General features: G+C 45.5%; 1 protein-coding gene across 1 annotated transcript in view; it reads right to left on the reverse strand.

The window, feature by feature from the left end:
* LOC310832831 (uncharacterized protein) overlaps positions 1-19,668 on the reverse strand; it is a 74,340-nt gene that overhangs the window by 34,513 nt on the left and 20,159 nt on the right. Inside the window, exons 11-20 of the mRNA XM_083715021.1 lie at positions 17,927-18,070; positions 16,458-16,619; positions 13,884-13,999; positions 12,727-12,770; positions 11,891-11,994; positions 10,802-10,961; positions 7,419-7,520; positions 6,172-6,333; positions 4,193-4,286; positions 1,441-1,585 (exon numbers count right to left, since the gene is read on the reverse strand). Coding sequence (XP_083571147.1) covers positions 1,441-1,585; positions 4,193-4,286; positions 6,172-6,333; positions 7,419-7,520; positions 10,802-10,961; positions 11,891-11,994; positions 12,727-12,770; positions 13,884-13,999; positions 16,458-16,619; positions 17,927-18,070 — 1,233 coding nt within the window. The remainder of the gene's footprint in view (positions 1-1,440; positions 1,586-4,192; positions 4,287-6,171; positions 6,334-7,418; positions 7,521-10,801; positions 10,962-11,890; positions 11,995-12,726; positions 12,771-13,883; positions 14,000-16,457; positions 16,620-17,926; positions 18,071-19,668) is intronic.

Raw genomic sequence — 19,668 nt, forward strand, 5'->3', positions numbered from 1 at the left:
GAGGTAGAGAACATTAATTTATATATTATTTTACATATGCACACATACAATCTCTACAGAGTTGTAGAGATTTATTCATCTCTGTTCCAGACCTTTTTTTGTTCTGTGTTCTTGGGGCAAAAAGCAATATTGACTACATCTTCCTAGACCTCCATGACTTTCCCATTGTTTTATGCTTCCTTCTAGCCTAAATCAGACAGCGAGGGGAGTCCAATCGCCCTTTCCTCCCCACTCTCACGTTTCAATGCAAAGTTGTCACAAAGGTAGAACAGCATCACATGCACGATAATAAATAATATACCCAAAATTCAGCCACGTATCATTTACAGATAAGTGTGTTTTTCTGTATGCAGAAGGCACCATGAGAGAAAAAGGAGTCCAACTGGATTCTTGTATATGGGGTGTTGTTGTTTTTACATCAGCCAACATGACCTACTGGGATAAATAATTTCCAGCAAAACTGGTCTCGGAAAGCAGATTTAAGGGCCAATGCAGAGTTTCCTTTCTGAAAAGAGAGACTCGGACAAAAACAAGGATGCGTGAATCTGTATATGACAGCTTTCTCTTTTTTTATAATAAATTTTTATTAATTTTTTTCATAAAATCTCCAATCATACAATTTCCACATCACATATTTTAACTTATTGAACCTCCCTCAACTCCTCTGACAATCATCCGTAGTTAAATTTCTATCTTCCTTAATTATAGTATCGCCTTTAAATAAAATTTTTCTGTCCTCATTTACATTATTGCAATGTTCCTTATTTTTTTTCACAAAGCTTCTTTAAAACACACTAGCATTGTATGTTCCTCACATACAGTTTTCAAATATTCTCTGAATTTTCCCCAGTCCTCTAGAAACTTATGATCTCTTTGGAGTCTAATTTTTCCAGTTAATTTATCCAGTTCTGCATAGTCTGTTAGTTTTGTTCTCCATTCTTCCAAAGTACGTAGTTCTTCTAGTTTCCATTTTTGGGCCATCAATATTCTCGCTGCTGTTATTGCGTATTGAAAAAGTTTACAGTCCCTCTTATTTATTTCCTTTCTAGTTATTCCCAGTAGGAAGGTTTCTGGTTTCTTTACAAAGCTATATTTCAGAATTTTCTTTAACTCATTATATATCATTTCCCAGAACCCCTTCACTTTCTTACACTCCCACCACATATGAATAAATGTACCCTCTTTCTCTTTACATTTCTAACATTTGTTACAGGTTTTGTACATTTTTGCCAATTTAACTGGTGTCATATACCATCTGTATACCATTTTCATAAGCTTTCTCTCTTTATGTAAAGCAAGCAGCTCACAGCAGAAGCCTCCCTGCTGGGCATAGCAGCCCACTGCCCTTTTCCCAGACCACCCCAGCAGCTACGCAATATGGAATGCTAATAAGAGCACATTGACTGAAGTGGGGAGCTGCAGGAGTATTCTGAAGCTTACCTTTGTGATGGTTGCATTATCAGGTATATAATGAAGAGCATCTATATACAGATCAAAGGGCTGGCTGATCCTCGGAGGATTTGGTAGCATGATGCTGGGATCATGCGGGACCCAAGGAGCATAGTGAAAAGAGGGTCCTTGGAGCCTGATCAATACAAACAAGCACAGGAAATATAAATCAAGCACGTTTAAATGGTTTAAAGGTAAAGGGACCCCTGACCATTAGGTCCAGTCGTGGCCAACTCTGGGGTTGCGGCACTCATCTTGCTTTATTGGCCGAGGGAGCTGGCGTACAGCTTCCGGGTCATGTGGCCAGCATGACTAAGCTGCTTCTGGTGAACCAGAGCAGCACACGGAAACGCCGTTTACCTTCCTGCCCGAGTGGTACCTATTTATCTACTTGCACTTTGACGTTCTTTCGAACTGCTAGGTTGACAGGAGCAGGGACCGAGCAATGGGAGCTCACCCCATCGCGGGGATTTGAACCGCCGACCTTCTGATCGGCAAGTCCTAGGCTCTGTGGTTTAACCCACAGTGCCACCCGCGTCCCTAAATGGTTAAATGGTTTACATCAGAGGTTTTCAATCTTTTTGAGTCCACGGCTTCCTTGACCAACTACCGTCTTTCTGCGGCACCCCTGTGGGGCTCAGGAGCCCAGTTATGTCACCCCTTGCCTGCAGAGCTGGCAGGCCCTCACCCCTTTTCAAACACCCTCCCTGTGGAGTTTTCCCTCAGCCTCCTCTCTTCTCTCCTCTCCTTGGGAGTCCTCTGGGCAGCTGCAGCTGCCACACTTGGTCTATTAGCTGCCCTCCTGCCCCAAAGAGAGGTGCCTCCTCCCATTGCCCCACAGGGGCCTGCGAAACACCCCCTGGCCAGCCCCAGAGGCACCATTCACCTGGGGAGCTTATAGCCAGGGCTGCTGCAACAATCACGAAACACGAGAGGACACCAGAGGAGGGAGGGAGGGAAGGGAAGGAAAGAGGGACAGAGGCCAGTGTTGCTCGTGACATCCCTGACCATCATCCAAGCCACCCCTGTGGAACGCCCTCCCATCAGATGCCAAGGAAATACAGTGGTACCTCGGGTCAAGAACCTACTTTGTTCTGGAGGTTTGTTCTTAACCTGAAACTATTGTTAACCTGAGACACCACTTTAGCTAATGGGGCCTCCCGCCGCCGCCACGTGATTTCTGTTCTCATCCTGAAGCAAAGTTCTTAACCCGAGGTACTATTTTTGGGTTAGCGGAGTCTGTAACCTGAAGGGTCTGCAACCCGAGGTAACACTGTAAACAACTTTTAGAAGACATAGGAAGGCAGCCCTGTTTAATTCTGTTGGGAGCCGCCCAGAGTGGCTAGGGAAACCCAGCCAGATGGGTAAGGTATAAATAATAAATTATTATTATTATTATTATTATTATTATTATTATTATTATTATTATACACAGTCTTTTCTGGCACCACTCCCCAGAATCCTGCAACTGGATTGAACCTGGGACCTCCTGAATGAAAGGGGTGGGATGTGAGGGCAATCTGGCTGAGACATCTGTCACCCCATTGATGAAAGGGGTGTGTTCTCCACCACTGAGCCACTGCCCTTCCCCTGCTGCTAAGGTGCAGTTTCCAGTTTGGGCCCAAGAGATAGGAAACTTGCTCATTTTCTCAGCCGTTAAACTTTACCAACTTTTCCATTTATAGCATGTGGTGCGGCAGGAACCATTTCCTCCTGCCAATCTGTTTTGCTTGCAGACGACTGACTGACACCAGCAAATAAAATAAAAATAAAACTTCGTGCAGCTGCCGGCTTCACTTTTGAGGCTCCCAAGCTGCACAGTCCCCCTCCCCCCTTGCTGGTATGTGCTGTAAAAGCGCCGCCTTGGCTTCCCACTTCAAAGCTGCCGGGGTTTTGGAGAACGAGGCGGTTTCTGTGCCTTAAACACTCGCTTTTGTATTTTCATTTATACATGTTAGCGCCCCTTTTCAAGGCAGGCCCCGTGCCAGACACAACGTCTTGAAAAATAATTTACAGTAAAATCATCTTACGTTTTATACGCCGTATTGATTTTGGCGTTAATTTTCAAACCTGTGAAAGTCAGGGGGGGGGCGTAAATCTGCAGATAAATTGGCAGAAATGACAGGAGAGAAAATGTTCAACGAGGGAGAGTTGTGTGTGTCGGCTGTGAGCTATTTAGCTAGTTAGATGAGAAATATATCAAGAGAGGCCCCGTAAATCCCAATATGAGTCATAAATATAACAATGCATGGCAAGATATGGTTTCGGTAGGAAAGAACAAGGATCTTAGGGCAGAGACAGGGAACTAGTTTGGGGTTCTTTTGCTTTTTAGAAACCAGAAGGTGGCTTTAAAAAGGGATTGCTGCTTGCAGCACAGAAGCTTGTCAAATAAAAAGCAGTATTGTCTCGCATTAATAATAACATATTAAATATTTTGGAAATTTGTTTGCTCGCTTTGCATTTTGACAGCTCTTGAGATACCATACGCAATCAAATTTTGCAGGCTGGTTCGTGAGATCAAGGTGCAGGTTTTCATCTATGTATGGATACAATAGTTTTGAATCAAGATGGCAGACGGAACTTTTAAAAACTGCACAGATTTGAACCACTGATTTCAAAACTGCACTGATTTTTTGGTTTCTTAGAATTCCAGAGCAACACTGGGTAGGAGCCTTCTAGAAAAATAAAATGCAGCCAGTATTTTCCCATCCAAGCCATGTTCCCCCCAAGTTTCAGTGGTTACCTTTCTTCCCTCAAGCGGTGGCTTTGCAGTCTCCGTCTTTCGTTGGCAACATCATACACTGTCAGCTGGATCGTTGAACGGCCCTCCGCAAAATCTGGAAACATATGTGATTTACTGCAATGCACCTCTACTTTCTAGTACAATTAAACACACACACACTGTACTCTTCACACAGAAATAGAATTATTGTCAGAAGGTCAAGTCCGGCACAGCTACAGTTATCACTCAGGCAAATTTAAATAGACGGCGGCAGCACAAGATCAATTAAGAAAATTAAATGAAAACCTATTCTTCTCTAAGTGAGAAATTGGCTCCCCCTTTACAGACCCTTTGGCAGCTGCCTCAAAGGAATTATCCGTTCTCTGGAAAGAGACCCAGAGGGGCATTTATTGGCTGAGACTCCAGAGCAAAGTGTGTGGCCGTCATGATTGTACTAAGACTCAGATCTAGCATGCAACAAGGGGCGCTACCTAGGTGGGTTCAATCCCAGATTTAAAAGCGTGGGAACACTCTGCAGTATAGGTGTCCTCTGGGTGTCAGGCATAGAACACTACACTGCAAGGATGGGCAAACTTCTGCCCCGTCTTGAGGGCACCCAGGGCCAGCCCAAGACATTTTGTTGCCTGAAGTCAAGTTCAATATATGCCTTCCCCCTGCTTCTATTCCAAATATAATAACAATAATAATAATAATAATAATAATAATAATAATAATAATAATAATTTGCACCCCGCCCATCTGGCTGGGTTTCCCCAGCCACATACAGAAGCCAACTAGACCGGCAGCCAAATCGTAGATCACACCTGGACAACCTGTTTTTTATTTAGCATTGAACCTGATTTGCTTTCAGGGAGATTAGGTGGCTATTGAATGAGCATTCATTTTGATTTGTTTGAGGGGAGGTCAGATAACCATTGTGTCAGGGCAAGTGTTGTCCCACACTTCCCCATGCATTTGCAAAAAAGGTTTGACCTTTGGAGAGAAGTGAATTTATTGCACAAGAACTCCCAACCATCTGCAATTGTGCAACCTGGATTTTCCAGTATATGACTGAATCTTACCTGTAAATATTGACAGTTGGGAAATGACCTCACTTTGATACTGGCATGAGAACAACACCCTCCACTGCACCCGCAGCAGGTTATTTTAGGAGGTACAGGGTAGGCTGTTAGCACAAACACCTCATAATTTCCTGTGCCTCCAGCACCTGCCACCTGAGGCAACTGCTTCACTCTGCCCAATGAAAGGGCTGGCCCCAAGCACCACATTCCCTTAGAGGTAATCTGCTAGGGGTCACATACTGGAGCCAGATACAAGAAAGTTCTGGATTAAATAATCCAGAATAAGACTACCCTGCTTCAATGTTTACTTTGCTCCCATCAGATTAGAATTCCCAATCCTATAGGTCCACTCAGAAGTTAAGTCCCACCAGGTTTGATGGGGTTTCTTTCAAATAGCACCTTCTTAGCAACATCTCTCTATAGTGTGGTGGAATGTGCTGGTCAGGTCAACCAAACCAGCGCTCTGCAACTGCCCACCCCCTGGCCTTTTCATTCATTTCCATAATCCCAACCCAAGTTGTCCAGGCCAATAGTGGCTAGAGGCAGAAGTATGGCCAACAGGGAATCCCCCAGACCTGACTGCATTGTTGCTGGGCAAGTTCCTACACATCCTCAGCTCTGATGACAAGATGATGTCATTGCCCATATAAGGAGAAATAAAAGAAGTGGTAGGGGACAGGGCCCCCACCCGGAGCCCCACATTTGGATGTTTTGGATTTACTGTATGGTTGCAGCCCCAACACCAACATTATTGTTGGTTATTATATTATATTATATATATATATATATTATTGGTATTATACCAAAATTATTATATGAACCCATGAGGCCAGGTTCGTATGATCAGTTTTAACTATGGTTAGCTAAAAAGTGTGGTTTATAAACCATAGCTTCACCCATTACCTACGACTCTGTTACCTTTGGGAAGCTCTCTGAAAGGACACTCCATTATAGCATCAGGCACTTCCCCGGGATTCAGAGGCACGCAAGGTGAGAATTCCCTAGGGGCCCAGATCATTCCAGAACTTGTACTTTCTTGCTGGAACACATCCACTTTCTGCCACCCAAGAGCCAGTGAATCTGTAAAGCAGGAAAACGAGGTTCTTAGTCGGTTTACATCTCTTTTGGGGGTAACCAAACCAGACAGCAGCAGTAGCAGCAGCAGCAGCTCTGAAGACAGGAGTCCTAGAGAGGGCAAGTGGCCTTTTCTCAACCAAGGGCTAAATGCAATTCTTTTGTGGGCTATTTTGTGTGCAAGTGTGATGATAGTGAAGACTGGTGCACTAGGGGGAAAGGGGTGTTAAATATACTCAGAGTCGCAAAGTGATTTCATGCTCTTTATTCAGCTCATAGTGGTGAGGAAGAATGAATGAAAGTCTCCTCAAAGTATCTGCTTTATATACATTATTTACACAATGGGATGCACATGATTGGACAATTCCAGAATTCTACTGTAAGCCAATCAGATTGTGGATTCACTTCTATCTGGAGCATGATTGGGTGGTTCCTGCCAACCAATCATACTGCTGCATTGTTCTAGGACCAATCAGACTGCTGCATTCTGGATCCTATTGTTCTAGGACTAATCAGACTGCTGCAGTTTGGATCCTATTCAACTCAGTACATAACAGGGTGCTAACCCATCAGCCTCACTCTGCCCTCAGCCAGACCCCACCTTACCTGTCTCCTTACTTACAGCCAACCGAGGAGGTGGCACTGCTGATGCTCACAACTACTCAGAATTAACAACAGCAACAACAATAAACTTGCCCTTCACCCTAAGATCCCAGGATACAACTGTTAAAATACAACAGTCCAAAACAAGACAAAATCACAGAAATAAGGTGGGTCCTAAAATTTAGAAATCAACAATGAGAATAAAGGAGTTTTGTATTCAGTGGTGCACTCTCCTTCCTAGGAGGTTTTTAAGCAGAGACTGGATGGCCATCAGCCATGGACGCTTTAACTGAGATTTCTGCATTGCAGGGGGTTGGACTAGATGACCCTTGGGTCCCTTCTAACTGTATGATTCTATGAAGGCTATACAATGAAGGTGCCGGATGCAGCATTGTGGAGAGGGAGTTCCACGGCTGCCACAAACAATCCTCTGTTCAGATACCGTGTGTGGAGAGAATGCGAACTGCGCCCACCAAAGAAGACGTTACCTGTTCCTTTAGGACTGTACGTGACCTTCAACAAGATGTAAGGTTTTGCGTCTTGCACGCCTACGAATGCTGTTGGGTCCAGGGAATCAAATGCGAATGATTCTTGACAACAAGAACAACAAAAGACAAGGGGCAGTTATTTGATCGTTGTGTTACTTTGTTTTAGAAATGATTTGCAGTTTTTGTAGCAAAGAAAGAGATTTTTTTTTCCAGTCCAGGGATTACGGTAGCTAATTTTGAAGGGACAGAATTAACTGGAATATATACCAAGTCAGACCATCTAGTGCAGTATTGCCAACACTGGCTGGCAGCAGCTCTCCAGGGTTTCAGGCAACAAAATCCCCCCCTCTTTGAATAAACATTCACTAACTTTTTATTGATAATAATCAGCTAAATAGTTTGACGATCTATACAAGTTTGTAACATGCAGAAAACAGCACTTTGAGAGAAATCAAAGACTGGAACTGAGGGAAGTCGGGGTGTGGAGAAAAAATAAGGATGATATGTTTCTGGATAATATGTTTTGTTTTAATTTTGAATAAAATAAATACAAATTTCCCCAGCCCTACCTGGAGATGCAAGGAATTGAACCTGGAACCTATGGGAATTGTAGTTCAACAACATATGGTGGGCCGCAGGTTAGTCACCCCTGTTTCAGAAGCCGGACTTAATGGTTTTACTAACCCCCACGTCTTTAGATGGTCATATGCATTATTTAATTCAAGTGTGGTAAGCCAACCCTGCTGCATTTCTGGGGGTGGTGTGGGGAGCTGCTGAGTGGGGCCCTGGACCTCTCCCAATCCTCATTCAGTACCTAGAGAAATTCATGGATTCTCCCTAAGGCCACACTGACTTCAGAAGCACAGGAGAGCAGAAAGGGATCTCCCTGGTACTGTGCTGAGCAAGGAAACACTTGGAAAGCAATGAAGCTTCTTGGAGATTTCTGATGGTTTATAGCTTATTTGTAACTTGAGAAACAACCTTTGCCCTTATATACCCAGCAGGTCCCTGAGGCCCATGAGAGAGCTTCTCCTGAAAAATCCAAAGATATCAGAAGCCTGCTTGCCCCACCAGAACCAGGAGCAGGGCTTTCCTTGTGTAATAGCCGCTGTTCGAGATATGACAGGCACCCACTACCTGCACTTTCCAGAAAAAACTAAAGACATTGATATTCAGCTTTCCCAGTTGGATGAATGGGTCTCTGCCATCGGTGTCTTTTTTGCTTTTTTAAATATATATATATATACACACACACACATATATATATATATCTGCTGGGTTTTGCTGTTGCTTTTAAGCAGTGGCGTAGCGTGGGATGTCAGCACCCGGGGCAAGGCAAGTAATTTGCGCCCCCTAACCCGTGGATTTGCGCCCCCTAACCCTAACTCCCAGATGTTGCGCCCGGTGCGGCCGGCCCCCCCTGCACCCCCCACACTACGCCACTGTTTTTAAGTTGTTCTTATTGTACATCACCTGGAAATGTCTCCTGGAAGGCATTGAATAAATTATGCAGAGGAAGAGGGCAGAATTCCTGCATTGCAGGGGGTTGGACTAGATAATCCTTGACGTCCCTCCCAACTCTACAGTTCTGTGAAGAATGATGGGGACCAAAGTCACCCTGCTTTGTGGCCTGCTTTGCATGCAGAAAGACTCTTTTTCTGGCATTTCAAGTTAGAAGGCACCAGGTGATTCAAAAGACCCTCTGCATGAGACCTTGAAGAGCTACTGCCTCTCAGACAATACTGGACTAAGTAAAGCAATGGCTTGAGATAGCATAAAGGCAGCTTCCTATGTTCTGGATTAGCCTGCTATATAAATACTAAGAACCTTTGCTTGGTCAAAAAAATACTTCAGGGGTAAAAGCTCCCCACTCCAGAAACTGGGGAACCAGTGGCCCTCCAGATGTTGGCTGGACTCCAGCTCCCATCAGACCAAGTCAGCATGGCTAACAGTCAGGGATGATGGGAGTTGTAGTCCAACAATGTCTGCATCCCTGGCCTACAGCTTAGCTCCCACATTGGGCTTCAGTTCTAAGTTGGCTGTGACCTTCCTTTAGTCAGTTTCTCATCTTAAGTTCTTCCTACCGACAAAAACTGCAAACGGCGTAACATTTCCAATTCCTCAGCAGGACTAGCATGGGAGGGAAGAGGGAAGGAGGAGAAAAAAGATATTTTATGTACTGCCTGGTTGTATAACAGCAGTACTCTCTATTGATTTGCAGTATTCTCACAATAAATAGCTTTTGAGTTTTAATTAAACCTCTCAATTTGTTTCCAGCCATTAGTCAATCTCAGCAGCAACTTATTGTTCTGCACAGTATATTACAAAAAGCAGGGAGAAATTAGCTCCTAATTTATTCAGCAGACAGATTTTCTGGGGATAACTTAATTCTTTTGGGGCGGACCTACATGTCAGAAAGAACACGGGACTGCTGCCAAGGATGACAGACTGCAACTCCCATCGTCATTAGTGTTTTTAATTATTTATTAAATTTGTATACTGACCTTCATCCAAAGACCACAGGGCGGTTCACAACAGAATGAGAACACAAAATACATAATAAAACAAAAACAAAACAATAACCTACTCTCCAAGCGGGAGATAACCAGAGCATGTACCAAGACAAGTGTCTTGGCAAGAGCATGGCAAGACAGTGTGTGGACAGGTGGGGTCTCAGCTAGCATACCAGATGGAGCTAGTAGACAGCCGCCCGGGACACAGATTTGACCTGCATGTGCTTCCATGGACAGCTGTGAGTCCGAAATGACTCCCGGGCTGTACAACTGGTCTTTTATGGGCACAGTTACCTGGTTCAGGGGGACATGGGTGGTGCTGTGGGTTAAACCACAGAGCCTAGGACTTGCCGATCAGAAGCTCGCCGGTTCGAATCCCCGCGATGGGGTGAGCTCCCGTTGTTCGGTCCCTGCTCCTGCCAACCTAGCAGTTCGAAAGCACGTCAAAGTGCAAGTAGATAAATAGGTACCGCTCCAGTGGGAAGGTAAACGGCATTTCTGTGTGCTGCTCTGGTTCGCCAGAAGTGGCTTAGTCCTGCTGGCCACATGACCCGGGAGCTGTACGCTGGCTCCCTCGGCCAATAAAGCGAGATGAGCACCACAACCCCAGAGTTGGTCACGACTGGACCTAACGTTCAAGGCTCCCTTTACCTTTACCTAGTTCAGGACCAGGGGATCCCTCACACCAGGCCACCCACTTTCTCCCAAAAACAGAGTTCATTCTCAACCTGTGGACCACCATCCACTAGAGAGCTGATGTTCCCTGGCTGAGCACCAACTTGAGGAAGGGCAAGCTATTTATTGTGTTTCGGCTGATAATGACCTTCCAGCATTAAAAATACTCAGCAACCAACTGGTTCGTTTTCATACCACTGAACTGAAGAGTAAATCCCGTTTCTGTTTTTCCTTGGGTTTTCCGCAGAAGGGAAGAGCTGAAAGAGCTTGTCTTGGAACGCAGCATTTCAGGGCCACAAAACACCGAAACTGTTAACTTCACAGCAGAAGGATCAAATTTTTTAAAGAGAGACTCCTATGAGAAGGGAGCGGGGCGGGGGGCGGGGATTGAAAAAAAGGAACAAGACATATTATTCTACATTACAACGAATGAGTCACTGTGCAGATCAATTTAATTAATCGCAGGGGGAAAACATTACTTTTCCAGTGCCTACCTGTGATTGTATTACTGAAAGGGCACAAGTCTTCAGTCTATCCTGCTATAATGTACGATACAGTCAGCAAACAAAGGAAAATGCATCACTGGTCATAACTGGCGTGATCCATTATAATAGAGCAGTGGCTTTCAAACCCTGTTTCAGTGGCATGTGGGAGGGTGGAGTGGTGATGTGGGGCAAGGTTAGCAGGGAGGGGCTCTGGGGTGGCAGCATACAACTTATGGGCTCTCTCTTCCACCTGCACTACAAACGGATCTGGTTCAGACAACAGGTATAGCATTTTGCAAAATCATGCTATGTTTTCTATCCCTTCCCCTAGGGGATTGAGGACACGATTTAAGAATGATAGTCCTTTGATACTGGATATAAATGCATTTCTTAATCTGTATCATGGTACTGCTTTTGTGTACTCCCTTTTTCCGTTCTGCATTTTATGCTTTATATTGAGTCATGGTGCTATTGTTTGGGGTTATATTAAAATGAATAAAAATTGAAACAAAAATAATCGAATGAACTAGAAACATTAAAAGATAGTAATTGCAGAGTAACGAGTAATGTGATTTCATCCGGGTGGGGCTCCAGATGTGGTAGGACTCCATCTCCCATCATCCCTGACTGGGGCTGATGGGATTTGGAGTTCAACATCAAGGTGGGCCCCAGGTCCCTCACCCCTGCCATGGGTTTTGCTCAAAACAAGTTATCTACACCCACATCTCTCTTCACTTGACTTCTCTCTTTGGTAAATTAAAGATTATTGCCATGCCCATATAATTAATTTACTACTTACACTGTGGCGAGTCTCAGCCCGAGGAACTGGTAAAACTACCGTCAATAAAATATCCTTCACGCCAGTTGGCGAGATTTCCCCAGGGTCCAGACACATTTTTCCAGCTGCGAAAACAAATTGTCAAAAGATCATCATTAACCAATTTCCAGAGGGGCAGCAAAAGCAATAAAGTGTGTTTTGGCACCTTAAAAACAAAATCCCTTCCCCCCCCCCATGTCCTTTTCATTGTCCATTCATGATAATTTGCGTTCATGAGGGTATTGGGGTGGTTATCTGCGATCCCGCTTGAGATGCTGTTTGTGTTCTGGGGCAGATATATTGCTCTGTTTCCAATTGGTGCATGTTCCATAACTTCCTGTAACTTTTTATAACATGCATGTTCTGGTGCGGCAGGGCCGGTTCTCCCACTTTTGTGGCCCTTCGTCAAAAGATCTCAAGGTGATTCACAAGACAACTGTTGCACCCGTGACCCACAAGCAACAACAGCAGCCCACCAGCCTGGCCCAGTAACTGCAGAATATCACTCCTGGAGGGGGTGAGAAGAAGCCGGCACCCACTGTCACAAAAAGCATGGCTTATTTTACCAGGCACTGCAGTTTCTTGAATGAGTCTAAACCCCTTTTTTCAGAGGAAATCTAATAATGATTGTGGAGTGCTTTAGAAAGGCTCAATACACAGTAGAGTAAGTCATGATTGTTGTGGTAGTTGAGATCTCTGCTAAGACATGCCAGCTATTGTGATCTGCAGGGACTTTTAACCTTTAAGCTCTCTCTTTTGTGTTCTTCAGTATTAGCATCAACCTAGAACAGGGCGGGTTGCGGGGGGGAGTTACGTACCTTCTGTTGAGCCATGCCTCGGAGGAGACAGATCCACAAGCGGCCTGCACATGCAAATAGTGCTAATTAGTGGGTTTTCATAATTTAGTTCCTCCTCTCAGTACACAGAGGAAGAGGAGGGAGCAGTAGGCAACAATCAGAGCTAAATTCTCATTTTAATTACTTTTGCTCATTAAAGTTATTCTGCAGTCTGCTGTGAAAAACACACACATCCCAGAAAAACAAAAGCAGGAACAACAGAGTCCAGCATTTGTACTTGAAAACAACAACCAAAAACCACAACTACACACATGAGCATCGCAAAACTATTTCTGCACACAGCACAGACAGGCATGCATAATTTCCCAGTATAAAATATTCATTGTGGCTGAAGGATTTAGAATTGCTCTCCTTAATTTATAAGTCAAATGAGAGAATGGCTGCACCGCAGTGTTTTCTCAGCAAGAGGAGGAAGATCGAGTGGGCAGAAAGTGTGGCTTAAGAGTGCTGCAGCCAGCACAGCAACTGGAATGCCAAAATTAGGAGTATGCGACTCCAGAAGTCATCTAGTCCAAGCCAGTGTCCTTTATCGCAAGAAGAGCCACCCGTTACTATGATGCAATGGGTGGTATCCATTGCATCCATTTTCGTAGGTGGAAGTCGCTAAATGACTATGGGTTCACTTTATTTTAGCCCTACTCAGAGTAGACCCACTGAAATTAATAGACATGACTAACAGAGGTAATTTAATTTCTGTGGGTCTACTCTGAGTAGAAGAAACTATAACTATAACAACAACAACAGCAGCAGCAGCAGCAGCGACAATCATGGCTAGGGTTGAAGGGAGCAGGAGTTCCCCATCCCTGGTGTACAGTGGTACCTTGAAAGTCAAATGGAATCCATTCCAGAAGTCCATTCGACTTCCAAAATGTTCAGAAACCAAGGCGTGGCTTCCAATTGGCCGCAGGAAGCTCCTGTGGCCAATCAGAAGCTGCGGAAATTGCGTCGGACGTTCGGGTTCCAAAGAACCTTCGCAAACCAGAACACTCACTTCTGGGTTTTAGGTGTTCAGGAGCCAAACCGTTCGACTTGCAAGGTGTTTGGAATCCAAGGTACGACTGTTATTTGTTTGCCAACTGGCCTTGTAGGTATTTTTGAGCCAGGGTGTGGTCCTCTACCTTTGATTCAGTCTATTAAGCCCAGGAACATCAGCAGGCAAGCCCCCTTGCTGTAAGTGAATCCAAGCCCTTTGAATGTCAGCTGTGAGAAGCTGGGAGGCTGAAGACAGAAACACCTGAGAGGGAGAGGGAGACAGGAATTCAACACTCTGCATGATACAGATTGGATCATCAGTATTTCATAGACATCAAGGCCACTTTCTGCTGGAAATAAAGGCATTTCCCTTCTCCCTTAAAAGGACACCTGAAAAATATGATTTGTTTCTGCAAACTCACCTTATTGTTCCGCTCCCCCCCCCCCCGCAATATTCATTATGAAAGGCTGAATTGTTTTTGTCTATGGGTTTATTTCCTAATAGGTTTATTTCTTATTCTTTTTAACATAAATGATGCTATCAAGCTCATGATGACATTATCATCACTGGATCAGATTGTTATAATAGGTGTGATACTTGTTGTATATTTTGTCATTTCTATGGATTCTAAACTGCTTTGTGTATAAAAAGGCAGATGCTTAAATTAAAAATGAAATGAAATGAAATAAACCTCATTTTACCCACAAATGCTCTGTGAAGGTAAGTTAGCCAGAGAGAGGGGGGGGCAGGGGAAAGAGACTGGCCCAAGGCTATCCAGTGAGCTTCCAGTCCAAACTGTGATTTGAACCCAGGTCTCCCAAATCCTCATCTGACCTAGGAACACCACAGAAACATGGGAAACTGCCTTATACTAAGTCAGACCATTGGGTTCACCTAGACCAGTACTGCCTACACAGACAGGCAGAAGTTTTCTGGGGTTTCAGCCAGCCTCACCTGGAGATGTCAGGACTTGAACTTGTAACCTTCTGCATGCAAAGCAGATGATCTGCCATTGAGCGACGGCTCAGTCGGTAGAGCATGAGACACTTAAATCTCAGGGTTGTGGGTTCCAGCCCCACATTGGGTGAAATATTCACGCATTGCAGGGAGTTGGCCAAATGATTGCCTTGGTCTCTTCCAACTCTACAGTTCTATGATTCTATGGGTGACAGCCCTTCCCCAGGGCTGTAACTCCAGCAGGAGCCCACGAGGCTGGCAGATCCAGCCAAATCGCACTGGAGCCTTCAGGACCTCAGACAGCTCCAAGTTGGCAACTGGCTCCAAGGAAGACCTTTTGTCTCCTTTGAGCCAGACTACCCCTCTTAAGCTCCACTCTCCTTGAGGAAGTGTCTCTGGCCCAGAACTTAGCACCCCCTTGCCTCCCCATCCATTTCCACTTTGTGCATTGCCAGCAATGAGGAGCAGGCACTGGGGAGCCCAAGACCCCTGGTGTAGAGGGGGTAGCTCTTTGGAGGTATAATAATAATAAATTTTTATTTATACCCCGCCCTTCCCGGTTCAAAAACCGGGCTCAGGGTGGCTAACAACAAATTTAAAACAATTGCTTGTAAAAGCAGCATAAAATACAGTATGAAAACATGAATAACAATAAAATTCATAAATCAATTTAGGAGAAATAAGCATTAGATAATCGCCAGGGCTAGCTGGCTGAATTAGTCCTACTTGGGCCAGTGAGGAGGCCAGGGGAGAATTAGCTGTGGGGTTTCAGAGCGGGTAATCTTCATAAAAGGGGAGGGGACGGAAGAGAAGGGAAATAAAAGATCGGGCTGAATTCAGATTAAAGGCCAGGCGGAATAGCTCTGTTTTACTGGCCCGACGGAAGGAGGTTAAATCCTGAAGGGCCCTAGTCTCATGGGACAGAGCATTCCACCAGGTTGTAGCCATCACTGAAAAGGCCCCAGCCCTGGTGGAGGATAGTCTGACTTCCTTAGGGCCCGGGACCTCTAAACTATGGTTATTCATGGACCTTAAGGTCCTCTGTGGGGCAGACCAGGAGAGGCGGTCCCATTAAAAATCTGGCTCATGAAGTGCTGCTGCCTCATGGCATCCTAGTTTGAGGTCTCTGTCTCCAAGGGCTCCCAATTTGGGGGCCTGTACTCAGCACCTCTGTAGCTTAACAACACAGGAAGAGCCTGTGGCCCATCTAGTCCAGCATCCTTGTACTTACAGCGGCCAACCAGAAGCCCCAAGTGCAAGTAGGACCTAAGCACAAGACTTCTGCTCCAAAGACCTGCCTGGATGGTGCACCGCCTCTGTGTCAGACACGAGTCCTGGCTGATGCTTGAGGTTGTGGCACATGGATAAAAGAGACTACTTCTCCATGCAGCACCTATCAGTGGCTATGAGCCATGATGGCTATGTTCTTCCTCCATGGCTGAAGGCCATGATGCTTCTGAATACCAGTTGCTGGAAGTCTCAAGAGAGGACAGTGCTCTTGTGCTCAGATCCTGTTTGTGGGTTTCCCACAGGCATCTGGGGGGCCACTGTGAGAGCAGGAGGCTGGACCAAATGGTCCATTGGCTGTGCTTTTGTTTTTTATTATTGCAATGTATAGAGAGAAGAAAGGAAGGGGAAGACAGGGAGAAGTGAAGCCAGTAAGAGGAAGAATATGAGCAAGAAATCAAAATTCCAGATTCTTTCCCTCCCCCTCCCCCCCATCCAACTGCAGCCCCCAAATAGAAAGCAAGCTAATACACACTTGTCGAACTGCTGGGTAGTCATCAGCTGCCATTAACGAATCTTTTAGCAACAGAAGGACGGAGACACAGAAATTCTGCATCACATCCAGGCTCCAGTCTTTCATGAATAACTGGTCCCAGATCAACAAGACAGCAGGCAAGTTCAGAACACCGACAAACCCCTATGCGAAATAGGAAAGCCAGTTTTAAGTTGGTGGCAGTGTCTCCCCAATGTGTGATAGCCCAGGCACCATTTTCTTTCTAAAGCTACATTGGAGGAGGGCATTGCAAAAGAGGTTTCTTTTCAGAATGTGTGAGCACAAGAATGACCCATCCGAACAGGAGGCAATCCCACTCTGCGTAAGTCATTCTTCACTCCAAAGGCAATTAACTCCCCTGCTTCTCTGCAAGAGCAAGATGGACATTAACGCTCCAAGTTGCATATGATGTTAAGGTAGGATGGAATCACATAATTCCAGCGGAAGCTGATTGGGAACCAGAGCGGCGATTCTTACAGAGACACAACAGGCAGCTTCTTCAAAAGGCAGGTAATTCTGCTGTCCTGTGATCCAATCACAACTGATGCAAAGTCAGGGCACAGTTACCTGCACCTAACAAAGGCAAATTGGAAGGAGGGGAGGCTAGAGGAATGAATCACGCAGAGATGCACTGGGAAGACCCCTCTGCAGCTGGGTAATTTCTTCTGTGTTTGTGTATGAGGAGTGACTCGCTGATCCAATGACACAAAATGCTGAGAGGTAGCAGGATTAGCCGTTCCTCAGCAGTGGCCACTAGCATGAGTCAACAGCTGCTGAGGCAAGTTAGGCTTTAACAAGAGAGGCTTATCTCACTGCAGGTAGAGAGAGCCACCCAAACTGAGCTGCGGTTCTATTTAAAGCAGAGTCTGGTGCTGAAGCAACATTTGAACCCTGCCCCTGTGAGGCTCCAGCTTGAACATCTTACCTTGCCAGAGCAGTGAATCATGCAGAGACACAGCGAGCAACCTCCCTCTGGTGGAGGAGCCTTTAATGATTTATTTCATTTTTCATGAAACATTAGTCACTTTCTGTAAGCACAATGGAAATTGCTGCCATAGAATCTGTCCTTTCTGCAGCTAGGGGCTCCTTGACAAGCTGGTCAAGTGGGAAGGAGTTTCTCCCCTCTTCTCCCATAACACTAGCTGAAGAACGGGAATTTGGAATCCACTGAGCCAGAGCACACATTGGACACAGCAGTGTGGCTGTAGCTGCAGTACAGCCCCTTGTGGCTGCAAGCTGGTACTGCAGACACACTCCAGAAACATTACACAACTTCACCCTTAGGAGAAATCTCCTCCACGGGGTCTAAAATCTGGTGGCTAACAGGATTCTGCAACATATTCTGATCACCTCTGAAAATTTTTCAGTTGTAAAGGGTGGCCAGGCAAACAATTTATTTGACAAGCTCACCACTCTACCAAAAAAGGATTTGCTGGCTTCTTCGTTTTTACCTCTCCCATCCACTTCCTAAGGAAAACCACAGGGCTTGCCAGAATTTCTTTGGTCCCGTTTTGTCTTGATGGGAATCCATTTTCAAACGCGCAGATCCCTTGAGCTCTCCCTCTTTCCTGAAGTATCAAATCCACCAGAAAATCCTGAAAAAAAGGGGGGGGAAGGAACCATAGCATTTGTGGTGGAATAATAACAGGTCCTCCCCATTCTTCACTTCCTACAAGCATGGAGAACTTTCCATTCCAATTTACCTGTTGAATCTGAGGCATAATATAGGAATGGAGAACCTAAGGCCCTCCGGGAATCCCTTTCTGGCCCTTCTTAGACCACACTGGGCCTGTTCTTTCTTTTGTTCTTCTTCAGTAGGATGTGTCCTTGAACTGTGATACCCAACCCCTTTCTTACCTGATGGGCCCAGGTCTCCCCTGCGGAGTGCCTGGGGGCCCCAGTCCTGCCACTCACCACCTGGCCTAGGCCGGGGCCTGACAGGCTCCATAAAGGACTGCTGCTGCCGCTGTTGCTGAGCAAAGAGGGCTCCGTTTTTGGTTTCTTTTTCTTTTTTAATTGCTGTTATTTTTTTAGCTATGTCATTTTAAGGGACCCCTGACCATTTGGTCCAGTCATGACCGACCCGGGGGTTGCGGCGCTCATCTCGCTTTATTGGCCGAGGGAGCCGGAGTAGACCTTCTGGGTCATGTGGCCAGCATGACTAAGCCACTTCTGGCGAACCAGAGCAGCGCACGGAAACGCCGTTTACCTTCCCACCAGAGCGGTACCTATTTATCTACTTGCACTTTGACCGTGCTTTTGAACTGCTGGGTTAGCAGGAGCAGGGCAGGGACTGAGCAACGGGAGCTTACTCCGTCGCGGGGATTCGAACCGCCAACCTTCTGATTGGCAAGTCCTAGGCTCTGTGGTTTAACCCACAGTGCCACCTGCGTCCCATGTCATTTTAAACTGTGATTTTTATGCTGTAATCTTTTGATTTATGTGGAAATTGTTTTCCATTTGGTAGTGTATTTTTTTGATGTGGTTTATTTATTGTTTATGACTTTTGTAATTATGTAAATCTTGTCGTGCTGTAAGCCGACTTGAGCATTGTTTTTAACTGTGGAAAGGTGGCATACAAATAAAATGATGATGATGACGACAACGGCTTTTGAATGCCTGGAATGTAGCCTACTGTACAAAGGGAAGACTGGTATCAACCAGCCTGCCGACACTTGCCTCTGGAAGCACTGTGCTTACCAGGAGGGAGAAGGGCAAGGCAGCAGGAAGGCTGGTGTGGTGCAGGCACAGCAGCAGACAAATCCGTTGCTCCTGCTGCTGCATCTCCCCACACCAACATCTATGCCAGGGGTAGGCAACCTAAGGCCCGTGGCCCAGATGTGGCCCAATCACCTTCTCAATCCAGCCCACGGACGGTCTGGGAATCAGCGTGTTTTTACATGAGTAGAATGTGTCCTTTTATTTAAAATTCATCTCTGGGTTATTTGTGGGGCATAAGAATGTTGGGAAACTGTGTACGTGCAGCTACTCACACAGAGTCAATTTAGGTTTGGCAGACAGCCAGAAGGCAATCTGAAGGAGTAAGTCTGCCTGGTGATAACAGAGGCATGGAGACAGCTCCCTGACTGGTCAAGCTCTCTCAAGGGAGTGATAATTAATGGCCTACTAACTGGTAGTTTAGAGTTCGTGGTTCAGTGTGTCAGTGTAGGAGTTGTGAGTCGTATCAGAGAGT

The sequence above is a fragment of the Podarcis gaigeae genome (genome assembly GCF_964106915.1).
Source record: "Podarcis gaigeae genome assembly, chromosome: 15".
NCBI classification, from domain to species: Eukaryota; Metazoa; Chordata; class Lepidosauria; order Squamata; family Lacertidae; genus Podarcis; species Podarcis gaigeae.